The sequence below is a fragment of the Enoplosus armatus genome, chromosome 14 (assembly GCF_043641665.1).
Source record: "Enoplosus armatus isolate fEnoArm2 chromosome 14, fEnoArm2.hap1, whole genome shotgun sequence".
NCBI classification, from domain to species: domain Eukaryota; kingdom Metazoa; phylum Chordata; class Actinopteri; order Centrarchiformes; family Enoplosidae; genus Enoplosus; species Enoplosus armatus.
The window spans coordinates 13,165,776-13,190,362 of NC_092193.1; the positions used below are offsets into that span (position 1 = coordinate 13,165,776).

The 24,587-nt window shown below is 40.8% G+C and overlaps 1 protein-coding gene across 1 annotated transcript; it reads right to left on the reverse strand.

Annotated features, from left to right (window-relative positions):
• Window positions 1-1,733: 1,733 nt before the first annotated feature.
• Window positions 1,734-24,427, reverse strand: LOC139296034 (collagen alpha-5(IV) chain-like). The gene is made up of 52 exons (XM_070918293.1): window positions 24,356-24,427; window positions 22,538-22,591; window positions 21,358-21,447; window positions 21,134-21,178; window positions 20,880-20,924; window positions 20,693-20,755; window positions 20,276-20,329; window positions 20,104-20,130; window positions 18,294-18,362; window positions 17,862-17,924; window positions 17,726-17,761; window positions 17,201-17,245; window positions 16,980-17,057; window positions 16,097-16,150; window positions 15,911-15,976; window positions 14,838-14,882; window positions 14,699-14,752; window positions 14,556-14,597; window positions 13,465-13,549; window positions 13,210-13,245; window positions 12,871-13,047; window positions 12,094-12,183; window positions 11,822-11,905; window positions 11,608-11,678; window positions 11,336-11,524; window positions 11,011-11,182; window positions 10,797-10,886; window positions 10,564-10,671; window positions 10,363-10,457; window positions 9,185-9,335; window positions 8,903-9,016; window positions 8,500-8,664; window positions 8,120-8,206; window positions 7,805-7,945; window positions 7,380-7,478; window positions 7,167-7,256; window positions 6,947-7,086; window positions 6,710-6,836; window positions 6,521-6,601; window positions 6,214-6,312; window positions 5,986-6,033; window positions 5,335-5,514; window positions 4,865-4,995; window positions 4,434-4,506; window positions 4,056-4,130; window positions 3,715-3,840; window positions 3,401-3,496; window positions 2,848-3,057; window positions 2,558-2,735; window positions 2,324-2,438; window positions 2,063-2,235; window positions 1,734-1,851 (listed from the first exon to the last, which is right to left on the reverse strand). The coding sequence occupies exons 1-52, from the start codon at window positions 24,425-24,427 to the stop codon at window positions 1,734-1,736; spliced, it is 5,016 nt and encodes a 1,671-aa protein (XP_070774394.1).
• Between the last annotated feature and the right edge of the window lie 160 nt (window positions 24,428-24,587).

Here is a 24,587-nt window from a genome sequence, read left to right on the forward strand (position 1 = left end):
ATAGCTGCCTAAACAATTACTAAGTGCACTGTCGGGAGCAGAATAATCCTGTTAAAAAGGCTACCGAGAGCACTTTACAGCAAGAGTGTTTCTATCCATGCTGACAACTGTCTGCACCAGGCCATGTAAGACTTATTTAATTCAAGGTGGCATTCAAGGAGCAGCTGCTTGTTAATATCAGGCCTTTCAGATGTGTTGGAACCAGAGTCTTGATGGGTTGAGATTTTGCTCCAAAAATGTCAAAAATTAATTAGATAATCAGTATGATAACACAGGAGGGTTCAGCTCTCCTTCAGCTGTTCCTTGTGTTGGCTGGCTTTCTTACATAAGCATGTGAGGCTGTTTGTTATTTCTGACTCTGAGCAATCGATATCTTGGAATATCTGCGTGCCAAAAAGCAACAGTATTTTGAACAGTGTTATTTAAGCACATTATTGTGCCTTTTTGCATCTAGCAATATGGGGAGTTTGCATCTATTGATCACAGTGACAGATACAGATGAGCGGACTTGAATGACTGTACCTTAGGGGCGTATTGCTCAACTGATAGTTTTCTGTGTGAATAGGGCAGAGAGATAAGATGTTGAAATGAAAAAGAGGAATGAGGCTATTCTGGATGTAAAATTATATATTTATCCAGATTTGGTAATAGCTTCTTTCAATCCACTGGTCAAATTAGGTTATCAATGGGCAGATTAACATACCAGAATAAGAACCATTACTTCTCTTCATTTGCATTTTATTTTAATATCTTTTCCTCCAATTGACAAAAAGAGAGAAATGTCAGATGTCACAATATGTGTTCTCTCAAGATCTTAATGTGCTTTTTTTTGTCCAAAAGCCACAGAGGCAGCAGCAGTTTGATTGCAGCGTTGTTTCCCAACAGTTAATTTAGAAATGGATTGGAAGAAGTTGCAGGCAGTATGAGTCATAAAGTCTTTCCATGCACCATTTAACATGCTGAAATTCAAAGACATACTTTTAGGGTGAGGGCACAACAACGCAACAAAAGTGTCATATTTACAACATGCTGCCTCTCCAGATGTCATAGGAACATTTGTGTCATTTGTTGTGACCTCATACTTTTTACATCATCCATTGACTGCACCAGTCTTCTCAGGTCACTTGGAACAACAGCAGCAAACACACGTCAATGACATCAGCAGGGTAGATGATCGGTTAATTTCTCACTAGTCTGGCAGTTGCGCGCACAAATCAGGACATTTGGTGTGCGTTTTTGTCCATGTCACTGGGTTATTTATGATATATTTAACATCAATACCAGGAACATTGAAGACAAATTGCAGAAAAAGAGAGGAATGTAGGATGAAGCATTTAGAGTATTGTGGTGGAAAAAAACACCCTATGTAAAAGTAAGAGACTGTGTGTAAAAACTTAAATAGGCTCAGTGCTGCTATAGCTACTAGTATTACTACAACTACTAGTACACTGGCACACTACAGTCTCTGTGGGATATAATGGCTCACAAAATGTTTCATTAATTTTAATGCACATTATCTTATATAACAACTGCCATTAAAGATGATTGGCAATTTGGTTAAAATGTGTTGAAGTGTGTTTTATTCAGAGCTAAGACTCATAAACACAGATATGTAACATAAAGACGGCAGTTTAACAAACAGATATGCACACTACACACTACCAAGACTGTTTTATCTCACATTTCTCATATTTTCATTCATCAAATGGCATTGAAACAGGAGATACTTGACGTTAAAAATTGTCTCCACGTCTATCATCTGTCCCAGGTTGCCATGTTTTCCTGCAGACTCGACAACGGCTGATAACACTTTGTAGAGAGGGTCCCTTCACTGTCTGAGGAATGGGTTTACTATAGGAAAGAACAAAACACGCACAAACACCAAGTTAGAAATGTTATTGTAAATTCTGAGTTTTGGATTACAGCTGTACAATAGGAAATCAAGAAAACCAACGCTAAAGAAATCATTACAATTAGCAGCTGTTTAGGTCATCATGACACACAAAACCCTGTGAATGATGTGATTTAAACTGCAAAAGAGAGGCAGAGGAGAACAGTTTACCTGAACATGTTGTTGCGGTCTAGGGAGGCCAGCCAGTAGCTGTAGGAATCAGGGTAGTAGTTACATGTTCCTCTGCCGTGACACTCAATAAAAGGCACTTGGCGGAAACTTTCAAGACATGAGCCAGGAGAAACCAGGGGCTGTGAGGAGCCCTCTGCTCCAGCAGCCGTTTGCTAAAATGGATGGAAGGTCAGAGGTAGAAAATTACATGGAAAATGGCATATGAGAAGATTCAGGAGAGAAAAACACTGATTTCTTTACCATGACAAATGAGTATCCGGCCCACAGGGACCCCCAGCCTCGGGGACATTCAGGTATCAGAGTTGTCTGGCTGTGGACGGCTATGACATTGGAGGTGGTTTCACACACTGAGCACCTAAACCGCACATGCACACAGACATCCACATCAACAGAAAATGTACTGTATTTTGTATTTGTTTAGGAAATGTACGCTAATATATGAATCTAAGTATTTGTATGTATGAACTCCCCCACCTGCTGATGTAGGAGGCCAGCTTATCTCCTGTGATGGCAACCATGTTGGTAGGCATAGGCGTGTCAGTGGACAACCAGTAGGAATAGTCATTGCGAGAAGCATAGCGGCAGTTTGATTCTGTGTCACAGAACAGGAAGGGCATGGTGGAGAAACGGGGGAGGCAGCTTCCCATGGTGCCTGAGAGACAGTGTGAGGTGTTAGAACAATGTCATAAAATGACTCAAGCAAAGACAAAGGTTTTTAAGATGCAGAATCTGCACAGTATTTCTGTTCATGGAGGTGTCCATACCAAGGTCTTGACCATGAGCTCTCTCATTTCCGTTGATGAAAAGAAAGGAGTAACCAGAGTAGATGAGGCTGGTGCCATGAGGGCAGTCTGGGATAAGGATGCTCTGACTGTGTCTAGCTATCAGGATGCTGTCAACATAACCTGGACCACCTCTGCCTGGCAGCCCTGGAGGACCCTTGAGGCCTGGGTCTCCAGGTCTGCCTTCTGGACCTGCAGAGTATACACATCATTAACGAAGACAATGAAGTACCAAGTGACATTATGTGGACGATTTTGTTTGAGGATATTTTTGGGTAAGGGGGTGTACTACAGTCTTTGTTACCGCTAACTCTCAGCTGTTAGACAAGGAGTGTGTTTTTAATATGCAATTCATATGCCGGCAAGGAACTTCACCAAAAGGGAGTAACGCAAGGTCCAAGTTTTCCCACTAAATCCCTAACTGGCTTCCCACCACATACACAAGTGCATTTGATGTAACACACAACCCAGCCAGAGGTACTGCTGCCGATAGTAGAACACACAGACACCTTTTAACCCACACCCATGCACACACCTGGCGGTCCTGCTGTTCCTTTGTCTCCTTTGCGGCCAGTAAACCCTGGCTGGCCGACTGGGTTAGAACCGCGCTGTCCTTTGACGCCTGGCTGGCCTGGAACACGAAGTGCAAAGAAAACCAGCTTGGTGGAAGTGGCAGAATTTACAAATACTGTATATCATACAACTCTACAATTATTCATTTGGTTTTAACAAGCAAGAGATAAATGGTCCATTTAGCAAAAAGACATCAAACAGCGTGCAGTGTGCTTGGCTTTGAAGAGTATGAGTACCTAGAACTAAAACATATTAGTACATTTTAAAAATTTGGACCTGAGTGGCCTGGTGGTCCAGATGGTCCAGTGCTCCCTGGGGCTCCTCGATTTCCACGGGGACCAGGTAAGCCAGCAATTCCTGGTTCATATACTACCCTACCAAATGCTGGTTCACCTTTGAAACCTGTGGGGATAGAGTAGGAGCAATTAAAAAGCTACTTCCCCAAATATATAATACCTGTGGTCCATGGCTGGTCTTCTGGAATGTCTAGAATTTGTGTGCTAAGTATTCAAGTGCTAGACAGGTTATTTCAAGTGGATTAAGTTTAGAAGATATTAACAGGGCTCATTGTTATTCCTGGTTATTCTGAACAATAGTAAGACAGACTTTTGCCGCACCAGGTCGTCCAGGAAAACCTTTCTTCCCAGGTGGACCAGGCAGACCTGGGGTGTACCCAGGATCTCCCTTGTCACCTAGAAAACACACACAGGTCATAAATAGATAGCGAGGAAATTAGCTTGCCCTCACACACTATTGCATGAATGCCGTCTTATTAGAAGAAAAGTGGAGAAAAAGAAAAGAAGAAAATGAATCCTCATAGATCTTATTTTTCTGTGTCCACTTTATTCTCTATCCCATTTGTATTTCATCTCAGTTGTGTGAACATAAATCACTCGTGGACTATCACTCTTCTGTGGTGACAGATCTGCCTTTGTCTGGGGAAGATTTCATAGAGAAAATCTAATCTATAGGCTAAAGTTGAAGTGATAGATTACCAGGGGGCCCTTGGATTCCAGGAGGACCAGAATCACCTCTTGGTCCCAGGCCTCCAGGTCTGCCTCTTGCACCCTGGGGAGGCAAATGAAACAATGAAAGGTCAAAGATGAGACTTTAAGTATTACAGTGAGATTTTGAAGACTCAGCATTAGAAGCTCTGTTATGACATAACAACAGATGATGCTTAAAAGTAATCTCATTTTGGTTAATCTGCTGAAAGAAAAGTCACTCTGTAAAAAAGTATTCAGACATTGTCATTTTTAGTGTGTGCTGATTGCATCTTTAAGGTCACATATTTTATCATACACTTATCATTCACCTCCATTGTTAAATACAAATATGAATGCAGAACACTGGACTTCGTCTAGAAACTTTTTTCATCATTCATTTATCATGCATTCCTCAAAGAATACTTGCTGGGGTCACTTACAGATGGTCCTTGAGGGCCTGGATCTCCTGGGGGTCCATTATAGCCTGGTCTTCCTGTAAGACCTGGGTCCCCTCTGTCTCCTTTTAACCCAGGCACTGTGGGACCTGGACGGCCAGGTTGGCCAGGTGAGCCTACAGTTACAGTAGGTAGGACAGAGATTGATGGCTGTCAAGAGTCATTTTAGTATAATGAAATTACGTACATGGCAACTGAGAACCGAGCAAAGAAAATATGGAACCAATATGTCATTATATCTTTTGGACTTAAAACACCTTTAAAAGTATTGATGTTTGTACATTATGCAGAAAAAAAGCTACACCAGAACATGAGGTTATATCCCACAGCTCATACCTAAGAAGTGGTCTATCATGCATAGTGAGCTAATGAGTCCTGACATTGTGGTCTGACTTAGTGTCACTTTTAGAAAAGGATATGTGAGACCCTTAAATCCTCCAGCAATACATCCTCACCTAGACTACCAGGATTGCCAGGATGACCACGGTCTCCTTTTGACCCAGGAGCACAAGTTTCTCCTCCTGGTAGTCCTCTCGGACCAGAGACCCCAGGTGGACCTGTAAATCCTCTGTCTCCTATCTGTCCAGGACTCGCTGTAACATGCAAGCCAGGGGGTCCAGGGTTCCCAGGGGGACCTACAATACAGAAAGGCATAACTGTGCACCAAATGTAGGTTTTTTTGGTTGGCTGGAGGTGTTTTTACAATATTTAAAAAGAATATTTCAGTTTCCATTCATTAGTATCCTTCTGAACAGTAGATCATCGTCATCATCTCTTTCTTTATTCACACCATTGTAAAGATTTAAGACGCTAGATCATGAATGTATTATTGTTCATAATATGGACACCATCACATGTACAAAACTCTGCAACACATGTTTTGTTTGATATTATATGAATACATTAACAAATAAAGAGCCACTTTATGTAACATATTTAATAATAATGACGCAACATAATAAGACACAACATTATGTGATACACTGAATCTCATTATTCAACTTCTAGCATGTGGAGTGTATTGCTTTAATATCTGGTGAGAACAACATGACAAGTTGTATGTTAGTAAAAGTCTTGAAAAGGATGATGTCACATGTGAGACTCACCTGGCTGACCTGTGTCCCCACGCCTGCCAGGCGTCCCTTCAATTATGACTGCAGAGGAGAGATGGTAGGACAGATAAGTTTTGACTGCAGCCGTGACTTTGAGGGTACTGTTAGATATGAAGGAGACAATTGTTCAACAGGCCAGTGGTTCTGACAGAAGGAAAATATGTACTAAGAATACTTATTGGTATGTGCCATACAGGACTTTTCATGCAGGATTCCTCTTACCAATATCTCCTTTTTGCCCTGGTGGTCCAGGGTACCCATCCCGGCCCTCGTTGCCTTTAGAACCTGGATAACCACCGACACCTGGCGGACCTGGGTTACCTGAGGCAAACAGATGAGGCTGAGGTTAAACTTCACATCAAGTATATAAGAGTGAAAAGTACAATACATGACCAGTCCAAGTCTTTACTACAGTAAAAGTTTCACAGTGGGTTGCACTTTTAAAATATGTTCTTCATTGATTTGGTGAAATGTAAGGTATAATTATATAGTAGAAAATACAAAAAACAAGTATTTCAAAGGACTTTGCCTGGAGGTCCATTAGGTCCTGGGCGTCCTTTGCTTCCTGCAGGCCCATCTGAACCTTTAGGCCCTTGATAGCCTGGTGAACCTGCAATAGCAAGGTGGGGACAAGAGTGGGGTGGCAATGTTTACAGAGTGTGAGCAAAAAGTACAACCCGACACAAACTGCCTCATTTTTGTGACCAGTGGTAGTGACCATTTTGTCCAACAGATCCTGGGTCTCCTTTGGCTCCAGAGTTTCCTGGTAGACCTACAGGTCCATAAACACCAGGTTCACCTTTCTGGCCCTTGATCAGATTAATATTGCTCGACCCTGGTTCACCCTGAGGACAGGAAGAAGAATAAAGAGAAAAAGAGAGAGAGAAATCAGATTACATTCGACTCCGCAGCATCAGTTACAAAGACTCAAACTTTTTAGATCAGTCATCAGTACCTTTTGTCCTGCTAGTCCAGGCAGTCCATATCCATGGTAATTATGCTCTCCATTAACTCCTTTGTAACCACGTGGACCTGGTGCACCATCTGGACCTGGCTCTCCAAGGATTCCCTGATCTCCTTTTATTCCCTTTTGGCCTGTGAGATTAGAGGTATGAATTAGTATGAAAGTGTATATGGCCTTAAACAAAAGTTTAGGTTTAAAGTTTAGGTCTCACCTGGAGGCCCTCTGACTCCTGGGTCTCCAGCAGGTCCTCGACTTCCTTTTGAGAGCACTGGTCCATCAATACCTGGATCACCTGGGGGACCTGGACACAGATAAGCACACAGCACAGACATACAGTTTCAAAAATGGTTAATATAGCCAGATTGATTTGATGAACCAAAATACTAACAAATGTATCGTTACAAATGTGAAACAAATTTCAGACCTCTTTGTCCATGGCCCCCTGGTGCTCCCTCTATCCCGCTCTGCCCTTTTGGTCCAATACTTCCAGTATCTCCACGGAGACCAGACAAACCAGGATAACCTGACAAAGTACAGGTAGAGTTATAATATTATCACCAGCTCATAAACGAGTATACAGAACAACAATAAGACTTACAAAGACTGCATTTATGACTTCACATGCACTCTGCAATAGAAAATCTTCTCGACTACCAAAATCTTCAATGGAGTTAAAAAATCAGTGGAGAGAAAGATTTATTTAAACCTGAAAAATAAAACTTTTCTTTTTTTTTTTTTTACAAAAAAGATCCCTTAAAACATTTCAGTTATATTTTGTTAAACGACTCCATCTCACAGTAAGAGGCTATAGAAGGATATCCTTATGAAAGAGTTTACTGTAAAGCTTACCCGGATTGCCGGGGTCCCCTGGGGGCCCAGTAATGCCTGATATTTGTATTGGTGGTTGGCCTGGAGTACCACTGACACCTGGGTCCCCATTCATGCCTGGGGGACCCCGGGAACCTTTGGCTCCATCTGGGCCGGGGGCACCTGTAAACAGTCATGGGGGCATTAACTCCATCATAACTGGGAACCACACATGCAACTACAATGAATCACCAAACATTGTTCAGATCTTAATTTACCTTTATTTGTTAAACATGTGTAGTTGATATATGGGGATTTACTTGTCCGTGAAGGTGTGTGTTTGCATTTGTGTGTCACCTATTTGGCCTGGTGGTCCTGTAATTCCAGGCAACCCTTCTGGTCCATATCCTGGTATCCCACCTGGTCCAGGGTCTCCGCTCAGTCCTGAAGAAATCCAAGTGGAACACTTAAAACCAAGCTCTAAATACAAGTCTATAAATACATACAATATTCTACAATTACAGAGTCTGTAGATTCTTACAGTCACACTGAATGATTTTGATCTGAACTTTGATTGGACGTAATGTTTTCCTATACAGTACATAGTTAGGTCACTACTTGAAAATATTCAAAGTTGTTTGAAAAACTTGAAAACCTTGACTTCACATCCATTGTGTACTCAGGAATTAAACACTATCAAATGAGTGTATTGGCTTCTCAGAGAAACAATGCCATACCTCGTTGACCAGGCAGGCCGCTTTGTCCCTTGATCCCTTTTTGTCCAGGAAGCCCATGTGAACCTGGCACTGATGGCCCAGTGAAACCTGGTTCACCAGGGGGGCCAGGATGACCAAATCCTGGCAAACCTGCATTCCCCTTCTCTCCTGGCAAGCCTTTAGGTCCTGGGAGCAGAGAGACAAAGAGACAGAACAAAATTGAGGTGGGGAACTGAAGAGACTATGGAGGGAAGAGAATAACGAAAAAACATTTATTCTTTATGTGTTTAAATTTGTTAGAGGGTATTTAATTATGGGGGAGATATTAGTTGACATTTCACCCTCCTTATCTTTCACCTTCTGCATTCATTGTCCCTCTGGAGTTAACAGTAAAGTACATCACATGACTTCAATATACACTGACCTGGATGTCCTGAATGACCATCTGGCCCTGGTGGCCCCTCTCGTCCAGGTAAACCAGCTTTACATGAGTCTTTATTACCAGATAGCCCTGGGAGGCCTGCAGAACCTTTACTTCCTGCATGTAGCATACAATAAAGCAGTAAATAGATGAACACGTGTTTGTAGGAATATGCATGCATGAATGCACGTGTCTGTTTGTGTTTGGATGAACCATACATTATCATCTCATTATATATTTCTATCTGTGGGCTATAGTTTTATAATTGATTAATGAGTACTGTGCCTTTTTCTCCTAGAAGACCAGGATTGCCAATTAGTCCTGGATTCCCAGGTAAGCCAGGGATCCCAGGATCTCCTACAGGCCCCTGAGGTCCGTCTTCTCCTGGAGGCCCTGGGGGGCCAGGGGGGCCAGGGTCTCCAGGGCCACCCTCACCCTGATAATCACAAATATACAGCACATTATTTATTTTTTCATATTCACACATTTCAGTGTGCTTACAGTATGACATTGTTATAGTGGTGTGCTATGCTAATGCTGTGCTAGTTATCTATCATGACTTTTCACTTTACACTAAACCATACAGGGACACTAATCCTCTGCACTCAATGTAAACTTTCATTATACTTCATACATAAGTTGTGGCAGCAAAAATACTCAAAATCAATTTTAAAGACCCTAAGAAATGAACACTTCCAGGAAAACTGTTCCTTCCTTAAAAACTGTGCATCTTTAGCGATTACCTTCTCTCTGCACTAGTAAATAAAAGGTACAACCAATAAAGTCATCACAAATTTAAATCCTGGAAACATGGGGAAACAGCTAGTCTGGCTCTGATCTGCCTACCAGCACCTCTAAAGAACCTTACTAATTAATATAAGTTGTTATTTTTTGTCGTTTTTTTAAGATGTGAAGTGTAAACGACAGGTTGAGGTTTTACTGGGGGTAATGTGCAAAACGATTTTTTGGTTGGGTGCAGTGACATCCACTGGTTGCCTGGTAACATCGCGGTGATGGCTAGCCTGAAGAGAATTAGTAAACTTTAGACACAGCCAGGCTAGTTGTTTCCCCGTTTTGAGTCTCTAAGCTGACTTGCTGCAGACTGTAGCTCCATATTTACTGTCTAGATAGTGAGGGCATCAATCTTCTTATCTAACTATAAGCAAAAAGCGAAAAAGCCTATTTCCCAAATGTCCAACTATTCCTTTGAGATTAACCCCTTGCTGTCTAATCTCCCACCCCAACAGAAATGACATCACATTAAGACAGTAACGATACCATTTAATTTTTCATCTGCATCTGTTTTACACAGTGTAAACCCTGAAGTTAAAACTGGATATCTTTAGTTTTACCTTTTATTTTTCTTTCACGTAATGGCCAATAAAGGACTGTATATACTATATGTAGATGTATACTACTGTATAGAGGATATACATATAGAAAATGTTGTTTGTGTCTCTGACCTTCGGTCCTGGAGGACCAGGAGGGCCTTGTTGACCTGCCCGACCAGGAAAGCCCCTACCTGGAAAGCCTGGGAGACCTGGCTGCCCCTTGTCACCTGAACGACACACATACACAGACAAACATACACAGTGATAGAAACATGAATGATACATTAATTCAATCTGTCTTTTTTTGCTTGAGCTCAGTAGCACATGGATTACCTTTCTGTCCTGGGATCCCCGGCCTTCCAGGAAATGACATGTCTCCTCTTTCACCTTTCTGTCCTGGAAAACCTGGTGTTCCTGGGATACCTGATGCTCCTTGATTACCTGGATGTTTGTGGGTAAGTATGAGAGACTTCCATCATCTATTGTATGGTAATGTAAAGACCATCCATCCATCCATCCATCCATCCCTCCATTAATCAATCCATCAATGACACTGCCATGCTTACCTGGGTTTCCAGGTGAGCCAGGCAGACCATTAAATCCTGGTGGCCCAGGAAGTCCTTTGGTGTGGATGTGGCTAGGTTCCCCTTTTTGGCCTACCAATGAAGGAGGGAGAGAAGAAAGGACATACAATGGCCATCAGCCTTTCTATCTGTCTACTTGTGTGTTTATGTATAAATGTCTTTGTCAAATTGTATATCAGTCAATGTGTTTTTTTACCTGGAAATCCAGGCTGTCCTGGCAGGCCAGGTACCCCAATATCTCCCTTACTTCCTGGAAATCCAACAGGCCCATATCCCACTGGCCCAGGGTAGCCAACTGGTCCCGGTCTGCCTAAAGGCCCTGGTGGACCTGGGAAACCACGGTCTCCCTCTGCAGCAGGGAAGGGATACTAGAGAGTGGACAGAACACTTGTTCCAACAATCACTAAAATTCCTTATTCTGTTGGATGAGTTCTTGTACACGACTGAGAATTTAAGAACTTTGAAGCATCAAAATGTGACACCAAGCTCACTTAAGTTCCAGTCTGTTGAGACCTTCTCACCGAATCCCCCCGAAGCCCTTGATTGCCTTTACGACCTGGTATCCCAGGAAACCCGGGGAGGCCATCTGCACCAGGCCTGCCAAGCCGTCCTGGGTCTCCGTTCTCCCCCTTTATCCCAGGTGTGTTGTAGGAGGAAGAGTCTCCTTTTTGTCCTGGATGGCCTGGAAATCCCATTTCGCCAACAGGACCCTTCAGAGAAGAATGATTGTTTACAAGTGTTTGTAAAAAACAAACCAACAACAAACTACCTTTTTAAAGACATGCTTTCTTACTGGTCTTCCAGGTAAGCCTCTAGGTCCTGGGAAGCCTGGATCACCTTTAGCACCTGGTCCTTGATTGTAGCCTGAGTGGCAGAAACATACAGAATGTCTATTCTAGTTTTAAACGTTTCATGCTCTCCAGTATTACCAGTAAAACTGAATTTGAATGTGGAAGTATAACAGAGTTGGTAGAATCTGTGTGTTTTCATGCAGTGAATGGTTTCACCAGGAAAGCCAGGTGGACCACGGGGGCCTGGTGGTCCTGGGGGTCCTGATCCGACACACTCATAACAGGGCTCCCCCTTCACTCCTGTACAGGGCATAAGCATGGCATTGAATACTATATTTTCCTCACCCTAACTTTTTCTTCTTACTGTTTCTGGTCCAAACTGTTATCTTATCAATAAATGCGAGTTAGCAGGTCAGAAGAGATGTCAAACCAATGTGAAACAAATGAAATTGTAAACATTAATTTATGAATAAAACGTAGTTTCCCACCTTTCATTCCAGACATCCCATCATATCCCACAGGTCCACGTATACCAATCATTCCCTTTATTCCTGGGAGACCCTTGATAATCCTGTTAGCTACCAACAACAAAGTTCTCATCATTCTACTAGTTATGGTTTCCCAATACTGCCACATTTTATAACAAAAAAAAAAATGCTTTTCTTTTCATTATTGATGCATTTTTGTTCTTGTACTTGAAATCTAAATAGTCAGCCCTTTACTGACTGATCAATAATGTCCCCATCATACACCGTAACTGCAACAGTTTGAAACATTGATGTTTGTGTATACCCACCGTTTTTTCTTTCTTTTTAAAAAAAATGTTCACCATGTAGTCACTGATAAATGTTGGCTCATTTGTTAAACACAAAGAGCCTGATCAGATCACAACATTTGCGTGGCTTTAAAGTAAACGTTCTTTGCTGAAGAGAGAAGAAAGAAATGTTTCACAGAGGAACCACAGAAAGTGGACATTGTACAGTATTAAAGCCCCATACACTGGTTACAAGCCTATAGCTATTCATATCAGAGTTTAAAAATCCATGTAGACAGTCTTGTCTAGTAACTGCTCCTGCCCCATAAGCTTACTATAACACGGTAGAAGCCTATAGAATAAAAGATATCAAAACGGAAAGGTTTACATTACTGAACAGTTATCAAGATATTTGAAGTAACTACTGGTTTTAAGGAATATGGAAGCAATACCAATAGTAGTAGTAATATTAGTAGTAGTAGTAGAAGTAGTTGTTGATATTTACACATACTTCTGTCTTCAGGAGGTCCAGGTGGGCCCTGATCCCCAGGAGGCCCTGGATCACCAGCATCCCCATCTAGACCTGGGAGTCCCGTATAAATATCCCCTGGCTCCCCAGGGTCCCCTTTGGGCCCTGGAAAGCCACTGGGACCATGTGAGCCTGGCACATGAATCCCAGAAGTATGGCCTGTATAAAGTAAAGTTAGAGACTGTTAGCAATATATCTAGGGAAACCAAATTCATCCGAGTGATTGGTAGATAGATAGATAGATAGATAGATAGATAGATAGATAGATAGATAGATAGATAGATAGATAGATAGGATGAGAATAGCTTCTTCACTGCACACCTGGAGGTCCATCTGGTCCACGAAACCCCACAATACCTGAGAAAAGAATAGTGACTTGTGTTATTTCTGTATGTGCGAGTATGCTGCAGGAAAGCAAACATGATTTTCATGTTATAACCACCACCACTACAACTACAACAATAGAATTTGTTACAACTCAATCATGGCAGACCCTGACTATGGCCTTTGACAAATAGTGAGATGAAAGACAAAGAGACCAGTACAGCAGTCTGTTTATGCATTATGTTCATCTACCCGGACGCCCGGGAGGCCCAGGTGAGCCTGGGGGACCAGGATCTCCATGGTATCCTTTGAGTGGTTCAGTCAGAGGCCCAAATATCTGTAAACAAAACCACAGGTGGCATTATAAAATCATGGTGGAATAACTGGATTCACTTATACTGTAGAACAGTGGTTCCAAAACTTGTTTAAACCATGGTACCCCTTTATAGTGACTGTGTTTCCCCCCATACAATCATTTTCAGCTTGATGTAAAACATGTGACATGTATAAATCAGATCATCAGACGTAAGAGAATGAAATAATATACATATCTATGTATAATATGTATAGATAAATAATATAAAGCTGTGGCATTCTGTGAGACAGGTAGTTTCCCCTCTCCATGAAAAGCTATAAGCCAAGTATTCACTATATAGACTGAATTTACTTATTTTGGTCGTCTGATGAGCCCGTATAAGACTGTAGGGCTGAGATGTATCAGTAGTTCTTTGAGCTCTGTGAAAACCTTTCCAACTCTTGCTCTCACAGTTGTTATTTCTGAGTACTGTGTACCTGGAAAACTTGCGTACATGAAAGTGTGTTGGGTTTCTATAGCAACCAGGAGCTGTCGTCACTAGTCTTAGCTGCGTCATTACCGTATATTTAACAATGTTTTTACTATGGTGATGTAGGTGTTAATTCATCTGTTTTGAAATGTAATATGAAAATGTAGTTACTTGAAATATTGCCTTGTTTTTTAATGTTGATAGAAATGTACAGTAAAAAATTAAAAACCCTTTGCCCCTCCTCAAGGCACCAAAATTAAAAACCCTTTGCCCCTCCTCAAGGCACCAAAATTAAAAACCATTTGCCCCTCCCCAAGGCACCCACTTTGGGAACCACCGTTGTAGAACGCACTTTTAAAATGCACAAGAATAATTTATCATTATCGTTCTCTCATCAGTTCATGTTTCAAAATAGATTACAAAGACAAACACACCCGTTTGGTTAACTGGATCTCGCCATTGCTTGCACAACATGTATTGAAAATACTAGAATCAAAATATCACAATAACATAGGTTTAATAAGTCGTTTAATAGTTTAATATTCTGATCAAACTCACATCTACAGATGGACCAGGCGGACCCCGATCTCCTTTTTCACCCTAAAATTGACAGAATACAAATGAAGCACAATGATACAGTACAAAGCATACCAACCCACCAAAAGAATGGGTATTGTTTTTGGCTCTGACAGATCACTGACCGTCCCTCCTGATGTCCCTGGATATCCTGGATCACCTCTGGGACCAGGCCTTCCCTAAAGAAAACTATATTGTATTGAAATGACACACACATAATGACATAATAACTTTGCACACTACATACACATAGAAGAACAGCACCCTAAATCCATGTTGTCCAGGATCACCATCCTTTCCTGGCTTTCCCTGTAAGGACAATTAAGGACAACAGTGAGGAATTGATAGGTTCTGCTTTCTATAAAGAAAATAGTTTACCAAGGGCCTCAGGCATCCTCTAAGTTACTTTATTACTAAAAATATATATATTTTTGGTTGGCATTACATGCCAGTAATCATTAAAGCAATCAACAGTTGGGATTACATATGGATAGATGTAAATAGCAGAGACCCCTCAAAAGTCATTCAAATTGTCACTTGTCATGTTGGGGGTCTTTGATGCGTTCCTTAAAAATATGTGATACATTCAGATGCAATGAAATCAGATTGGCCTGGTGTCTCAATGTTCTACAAAATTGCAAGGCATTGCAAAGCTATATCCACTTCAATGTGGAATCAGACTAAGTTTTGTCCCAATACTTGAGCTTAACTGGTGGGCTTTCAAAAGGGAGCTACAAGGGGGGTAAAAAGATTGTAGGGATTAAGGGAATTGCTGCATCAAAATCAAACTTCACAATAAATCACATTAAATAAGAACACACATGCAAACACTAGCCTGAGATAAAATAACCAACCATTCACTCATAAATTCAAAAATTATAAGGCATAAATCCCAAAACACACACAAACAAACACCTTTCACTTGAGATGCTTACAAGCAAACACACAAGTGGTGAAAACCTGCAGTTTTCTGAATGCCTCCCTATCCTTCTGTCTATCCTCCAGGAGTTGCCCATTAACGAGTTTAATGACAGAGGGACAAATGAATAAGGGTCTTCTTTATTTTATTTTATTTCTTTTTCCTGTTTAATAACATATCACATGCTGCATTACTGCCCTCTGCTGGCCATCTTTTTTATTGACCTATTCCCAAGGTGTTACTGGCAACCCTTCAATGCAAAGTGAAGAGGTGAAACATAGAGAAAAATATGGTGCAACAGTCAAATAACACACCAAATGTTTATTTTGGGACACCACTACATTTCATATGTATGCACAATCAGAAAGGGAGGCTCAAAGGTGAGGGCGAATTGAATAAATGGCAGGTAGTATCTTACTTGTGGACCCTCAAGTCCTTTGTCTCCCTTTGCTCCTTTGGTGTAATAGCCATAACCAGGGTCTCCCTGAGATCAGGTTGAGATAAGGTATCAGAGAGATAAAGACACAACATTAACAAGGCAACAAATGTCGGTGTAATTCCAAGTACAGAGTGTCATTGGTGTGAATTTTAAAGAGAAACTTACTGGTGCACCCTTGCAGCCTTTTCCTCCTATATCTCCTTTGTCTCCTTTTACACTCTGAATAGGAAATAAACCTCAGGTTATGGTTCATTAGTTGCAGTGACAACAGTTGCCTGTCAGTCTGTCTGTCCAACATTTATGTCCCAAATAGACCAAGATATTTTCATAACAACTAGCCAATTTGCCATAAAACATTCCTAATGTTTTTGATGACCCTGTGACCTTTCTACTAGTACACCACGAGGCCACAATATCCAGTTCTACACAAGAAATATCAAACTATAGTGAAAAGATTACAAGGAAATTTACTGAGCACATTGTCTTTCCATTTTGGACACTTCTCTAACATCAATTTCAGGTCACCTTGTCGACAGCCTCTGAATCAACTGATCCCTTCCTTTTCTTCCTTTTACTTTTTCCATTTACGAAGAGAAATTAGCATTTTTGTCCGGCCAGCATTTTGAACCTCGACTAAATGCAGGTTGTGTGAAAGCCTGCTGTTCAATCAGCCACTGAAATTTTTGGAAGCTGTTCCAGCTTGTTAAGTGTGACACCATTGTGCTTATGTTTCAATTTGATGTGGGAAAATACAAACAGTGTGAGATGTGTTGCCTCCTGTGCACTGGCTATTTGCTATATTTGCTGTCATTCAGGGAAATTGCAATCCCAAAAAACATGACAAGCTGATCAACCACAATGAATGTGAAATGGTTTATGCATTTTACAATTCTGCACGACATAAATGAATGTATACAAAGATGGATGATATATTAATAATGAATAACATTATGCAAATCACCTATCACCTTTAATTGCTTCAATGCAGCCATGATCCTGCCTTTCACACAGAAAACACCACTGCTACTTTTTACCTCTGTTACTGTACCTTTAACACAAGACTCCCAGTGAAAAACTCCCTAATCCGACCTGGTGGCCCTGGTAGGCCTAGTGGTCCTGGTCTCCCCTACATCAAACAAATTGACATGCACACAGATAATGTTATGATCATGTCACAGACATGGTCAGAGGTAATGAAAAAATAATGGCACAATGTTGTGTTATCAATGCATCCTCTCTTTAATTAACAGCGTATTTTAAAAAAATTACCTTTGGTCCACGAGGTCCTGGGATACCGCTTATGCCTTCTTGACCCTGTAGGATGGGAAAGCATTTGTAACTTGTTTGTATGTTTTTTGTACGTTTTCTCCCAGTTTGGTTGTGTTCAGGTTCTCACGTTTGCCCTCCTTATTGCTGCCATGTCCCGCCTCTAATACACTACATCCTATCACCACCATTTTCACCTGTCTGAGAGGAGTTTCACAGGACACCGTGAGACTGTATCCCATGCAGATATTCACACTACATTCCAAAATACTGCCCGTCCAAAGAACAAGCACTCCGGCCAACCAGTGGTAGTCACAAAAGCAGCAAGTAAAGGTTTCTACTTCCCCAGGTCGTGTGAAAGCTGCCAATTATGATAACTGGAGAACCAGGTCAAAACAAAAACCTTGCAGCTGTGGGTTTTTTTTCCTTGTGCCACTTAAACACCCAGTAAATACTCAAACTCATTATCACAGGTGTAATCTGTCAAACACATACACACATATGCAAAGAAATATTCATTGCCATTACCTTAGATCCTGGAGCCCCCGAAAGACCAGGAAACCCCTTTCATAAAGAATGCAGGCAGTTATATCAAGCATCACATAATAACTTTTCCAGAGTGCTAAATGTACTCTGTGCAAGGCAACCAAAAAAGTTTACTCACGACAGAGCCCCGTGGTCCAGGGTCCCCAAGTGGTCCATACTCTCTAGGGAAACCTGGATCTCCCTGAAATATAAGGGAAGTTTCCACTTAACCTCCTAAGACCTGACATCCACATGCGTGGACATCACATTTTGGGTTATACCATAATACTTAATTCTGCTTATATGGAAATTCAAAATTGTCCCCATATGTGGAACTACCACATGTCAACAGATGATGCTTAGTTTTTATACTTATCAGGTCCCAATAAGCCCAAATAGCAAAGAGAAATTAAGATAGAGCTTGGGTCTTAGGAGGTTAATATAAATACGTATAGAAGATATTCTAATCTAGCACTACTTTATATGTCTCTACTTTATGGAAGTGTCTTTACCTATAATAGAAAATATTGCACACACAAAACTGTATTATTATTAATGCAAAAATGGTTACCTGCGGCCCGTCCCTACCAGATGGCCCAGGTGGCCCTGGTGTTGCATTCACTGATACCCAAGATTCACCCTGTGAAATACATTTATTTAACATTTAAATTGATAAAACTATTGAATTTAGTGTTAAAATAGCTTAAAAGGTATGTAGTACTGCGTGGAAGATGTTATAATATGTCATGGTTGCAATTGGTTACTGGTTGTTACTGGTTGTAACTAAGTTCATAGTTGGGCTCAGCAGGCTTCATCACTCATCTTTATGTATCTGTGCACTTGACATGCATGCATGTGCTCAGAATTAGAATGACCACATTCAATTTCTTCTGGGTTGCCACTATGAAACGACCGCATTAATGTTAGTGGAACAGCAGAATGACTTTTGACTGTGCTTATAGAACAGGGGTTACAAAAAACAAACCTATTTCACATAGGCTTCGCCCTCTAAAGGGTTTCAAAAAGCTTACGATGTCAATCTAGTTAAAAATATCCACTGCCCATGACACAAACATGACAATACAGCATTAGAAGTGTAAATGGTCACAAGTGAACTCTTACACAGTAATCTCTCACACTCATAAGTCTCGAAGTGCTAAGAATGTGCCTGACGAGAGAACCAAGCATGTTGCCAGTGAATATCTGAACCCTGACTCTCGTTTGGAGTCTACACTGCAGCTGCTGGCCTCATCATGCGTACTCCCATGGAGGTGTCTATGAACACTTACTTCCCAGAAGTATTTACCACAAACCACAAACATGGCAGATCTTTCTGCAAGACTAATTGATTTACTGGAAGAACCTGCCCTTGCACATGTGTTTGGCACATGGTCTCTATGAGGGTTATTTTACCTCGGGAATCACGGAAATGTAACAGAACGTGCCCCTCATAGTAAACCAGATGAATCTAGTTTCTTTACACTAAACATGTGGAGTGGTTTCTGCCTATGCATATAATGGGTGCAGCTTTAGGAGATGTCTCATATTTTCTAAAGACCAGGGGTAGCCCAGGCAAAACAAACTGTCCATCCATGTTAAAACACAGCAGTGTCACCACTACTGGAAGAACTCTAATAGAAGGCGAGTTGTTAGCTGTGAGGCCATTGCTAGCATGTGCTCATGTGGCCGTATATGTATAACTGTCACTGCTGCCAGTCTGCTCCAGGTGGGCAGATAACCCCAGTGGGGGTCAGAGTTGAAGCTGAAAAACTGGTGCAGTATTTTGACATCCTTAGCTAAGACATGTTTTTGCCACCATCACATGAAATATCCATGAGTAGACTGGTGGAGCAGGTACATACAAATTGTCACTCTACAGATACACAAAGATGACTGGGTCTACAGAGTCCACAGATCCACACCTCAGGGCAAAGTCATGGGCAAATCATGATTACAACGATAATAATGCTCGTATGAAATCACTTTTTGATGTAGTACGTCTATAATATACACTCTAGTAACACTCAATGCAAGCAAATAAACATTATCAGTTTTTGTCCTGAAAATTAGCTTTGAGAATAAACACATTTCTTGTTGCAAATAAAGGTGGAGGGACAGACTTGATAGAAAGAAATAAAACAAAGAAAACAAGTTATTGGTCTCTCATGGACTAGGTACAAAATGAGCTCTGAGAGCTTGGGAAGGCAGAGAGGGCGCCTGCTAGTGCAGCGGCATGTTATTTTTTTACTCAGTGCATCAGGATCCTACTAATAAACTTCTTAAAAGGCAGTAATTGCTGAGCAATTCTGCAGTTTCACTCTTCCTAAATACGAAAAGTACTTAACAACTGGCCCTGGGGGGCGCAGCATACATTGTATTACCTTCGGTCCAGGCAGACCAGGTGGACCCTGTAAAGTAAAGACAAAGGTGAAGCAAATTTCAAAAATATTAATTGACGGTTAATTTCGGAAACTGATAAAATGTGTATCAGAACACTTGATTACAATATAATTTTACATAACATAAATAAATTGTTCTGATTTTGTGTCTTACTGGATGTCCATCAATGCCGTTGGCCCCGGGAATACCAGGAGGTCCATCTTCTCCCTTAATGTACGTAATGTGTTCAAGATATGCAGAGACTGGTTCAAGTTTGTTTGAGAATAGAAAAAGTGTTGTACTCAAAGCTCCATTATACGAGCACCTCACAAATAAACTTATCTATTACATGGAAGACATAAATGATCTCACTTATATAGCGCTTTTCAACCTTCACAGTTCCCAAAGCGCTTTACAGCTAAGTCTCATTCACCCATTCACACACCAATGGTGACCGAGCCATGCAAGGTGCTGGTCTCCATCGGGAGCAACTTAGGGTTCAGTGTCTTGCTCAAGGACACTTCGACTAACCACTGCGCCACCATGCCGCCCATGCTACGATACCACTGTTAATCTGTAATATTGTCTTACATCTGTTCCATTGCAGCCTGGGGCCCCTGTAAGTCCTGGAGGCCCTTGTAAACCTGGAATACCCTGGAAGAGAATATCAGCAGAAGTTAAAAAAAAATATGTATATGCAGGAACATGCACTTACACAATACATAAATCAGATGTGGAACAGAGTAACAGAGATGTATAAGAGAGTAAGACACCTCACCGGTAAACCATGAGACCCAGCAAATCCTTCTTTGCCTTCGGGTCCCTGTAATGACAGTAACAAAACCAGTACACTTTTTAAAACACAGGAGCTACAGAGTGGATACCTGGTCTATATACCTTGTCTATACACATACAAACACATACTACACACCAGTCATTTCAATCATAACTCAATTTTCACTGACAGAGACATCAAATAAACACCCAACAAACACCCAACAGACACAAGCTTGGAGAGCACAGTTATGTTACCGGATCGCCTTTTGGCCCCACAGGTCCATTAGGCCCAGTGTTGCCCTGTCAAAGACAACAACGTTTAATTAATCTTAGTGATCTAGTAAGATGCACTATAAGCACAACTAAAAGTGTTGTCTAGGTACACAAGGAGAAAGTGTAATTCATCACAGTCTATACACAATTTGAGTCAATGTTGCCCTCTGACAACAGTACTGGATTTGGGGGTATAAAAATTCTACCTTTGGTCCCATAGGCCCAGCATGACCATTTGATCCTGGCCGGCCCTCTGGCCCTGGGGGACCTGGAACTCCTGGAAAACCTTTGTCTCCCTGTGTGTGTGAGAGAAAGAAAGAGAAGGAGAGGGGGCAGACAGATGGCAAAAGACAATAATCAACAATAGAGGTGTTTGTAAAGTGTTGGTCTCGTTAGTCCATAGACTAATGATTAGCAAAGTGAAAATTAAAACTATTTTATCACTCACTAACAAAGTGAGTAAATATTACATGTAGTTTTAATGAATGTGTCTATTTGAATCTAAAATGTCCTTCATGATTGCATTTTGCATACTTTGTTGACTGGCTTATGCTAGCCTGAAATGTCAATCAACACTGCAATCAATGGAATCTATACAGTCACAAGATTTTTTGCAGAGCAAAACTGTATCAGACCAAAGAGGTTTCATGTGTTCTGCTCTGTCAGCTTGAAACTCACTGAAAATTTATATAAAATGAAAGCAACTGGTGTCTCCTTACAAACTTAAAATACTATTTATGAAGGATGTTGAGACAAACTTAACAATAAGCTATTCATGCTTTTTTCAACTAAGATCTCTTTAGACTCTGTACCTGATCCGACTAGTTAGTGTACCACTGGAAAACTGCACCACGCTGAGGTTTGACAGTAGCATTGTGCACCTGGTGCCAGGTCTGTTTTGAAAGCTTTTTAAAATCAGTGAGACCTCAGATGATAAATTAAAAATAGTATTTGTGTGGTAGTAATAACAAATATAATAGGCCTTCTTCACTGAAGACTTTAACGTGTCACAGTAGGAAAAACACAGGTGTAAATAATAAAATGAATGATGGCTGAATTCCATTTAGCTGCTTCAGTTTCAGGGTCCTGGTATGGTGCATGCTGGCTCACTGTCACACTGTCATGGCTTACTGCGATACTTGAATACAACAGAGCCATCGTTAATGTTTTTAGTAACACCTGTACTTTTCCTTCTATGACTACTGTTTAATGTGCTACTCAGATGGGATAATACAGTCGTATCAAATGAGGAGTTTATACATTTAATTTTTATTACAGTGCATGTACATAACCTGTTGTGTAATGTACTTGAATCATGGGTACAAACGTATTAATTGTGACTAGAAAAAGGAAGTGTTTTACACAGACAAAAGATGATCCACTTACCCTGCTGCCTTTCACCCCGTCACAGCGGCACCTTGATTTTTCATTGCACACACACTAAAAAGAAATTGGAACATTGTTTAATATGTATTGTGTAAAAACAATGTCCAATTACTTTGATCTTATATTGATTTAGAAAGCAGTGGTTCTCAGACATTTCCGGTCATGCCCCCCATTTTCATGCTTCCCCATACCACTGTAAACCAATTTCATTTCTATCAACCATTAACCATATCACAGAAATTGGTAACAAAATGAGTCAAGCTGAACATGGACTACATGAGCCATTTCACTTGAATCTTGATTGCCTCGCTGGCGTGAAAGCACTCTTGTTTTCTTTCTTGTTGAATCAGGTTTGTTAACCCCTTAGTCCATTCCCCCCCCCCACAGTATTGTGCACCCCTCCTTAATAGCTCTATGCCCCCCAGAGGGCTCCACCCAACAGCATGAGAACCACTAGGCTACAGTTACTTAAGGAGGTCTGCTGATTTGTCTAACTTGGGACAGGATCAATTGCGACTTTTACAAACATTATGCTGATGAATAATCTGTTATTCGCACAGTTAAGAGAGTTTACTTTGGGAAGATTTGTGGATGCAATTTGCACTACTGTTTATCAGCAGGGTAAACGGCTCGTTGGATCTAACACTAAAAAGGTGGAGCTACAGTGATAAAAAAAACTGTTGGATGCACAGTGGGCTGTCTGTAGGCTAAACAATAGGTCAGTAATAGGTTGTAAACTACTGATATAATGAACCATTATCAGTTAACATAAAGTTATTTCAGATGCATTACGTTTCCAATTCGCCTTAGCCATAAACCAGAGTGTACTGCTCCTGGACAAAAAGGACGAACACTGTGTCTGATATAATTTCTCTTATACCTTAAAATAGGTCGTTTAATAGTGGCCTTTTTACTTATAATGTAGGAGATTCATTCTATTACCATGAATACATCAATGGCTGGTCTATATAAGCATGATAATGTAGATTATAATCATAATTCATGATCTTTAGCCCTAAAATGACTAGTTTCTTTATCAACCTAGGGATGTGCAGAAGAGTTTTTTATAGGAGAAAAATATGTTAACTAAGAAATAAATAAATGTCTCTGCTAACCTCTCCATCTAGTGCTGGATGCCTGTTTTGCCTTTTTTCCTTCTACCATATCCTGTCCCTTTTCCATGACCCTCCATAAAAAGGCCCACCAACATAGCCGTGTGATGAATACTGTACACAGTGAAGTACATGCATCTGTATCTCTTCAGGATACAAGATGTTTGCAGATAAGCATAGACACTACGGTTACAAACAGATCACAGTGTTGTATATCAAAGTTAAGGCAGTAAAGAATGAATGGCGCTAACATTATACAGGAAATACACAAGGAACATACTGTTACAGAAAGATGCTTTTCTCCCATAAACAATGATTTAGTGGGTTTTGGTGGGGGGTCTGGGAGAGTTACAGCAAAAGAAAGGTAAAGTTATACTAACCAGCATTATCTAAAAATAATTTTTTAATACTGATGTATTGCTTAAGAGGGCAACAGCTATGATAAAAGCTCAGTGATAAAGACAGTGTTAGTTTTTTTCTTGAACAAAGCTCACCAATCAACCATCATAGCTCAGCAGCTAACCCAGTCTCTGCAGTCTAATATGAAAGAAATAACATGTGCGTACAGTATGAAATACAAGCACTGATGAAAAAAAACAAAGTTGTGTTTGCGTTTCAATACCTGTGCAGATAGGAGTCTGTGCAGTTAAATTAAATCAGATCTTTCTACAATTTTGTGTCAGTAAGGAAAAATGAAATATCTTACATTGTTGGCCCCAGTGCCCATCAGCATCACAGCAACCACGATCAGAGGGAGTACGAACATTGGCCTTCCCATGACTTTTCCTTGCTCCAGTTACATCAAAAATTGTGGAGCAACCACCCCGTGTCTTTTTGAGCGTCCTCTTTAACAACCAGCCTTCACATTACAACCATTACACCCACACTTTAAATTAAAGTTCTCCGTCTGGGTTCAAGTAGATAGACAGTAGATAGAC

Coding starts and splice junctions, on each gene's coding strand:
- LOC139296034 (XM_070918293.1), bottom strand. CDS start 24,427: ATGGGAAGGCCAATGTTCGTACTCCCTCTGATCGTGGTTGCTGTGATG. Junction 22,592..24,355: donor TGGGCACTGGGGCCAACAAT/GTAAGATATTTC, acceptor ATTTCTTTTTAG/TGTGTGTGCAATGAAAAATC. Junction 20,131..20,275: donor ACGGCATTGATGGACATCCA/GTAAGACACAAA, acceptor TTTACTTTACAG/GGTCCACCTGGTCTGCCTGG.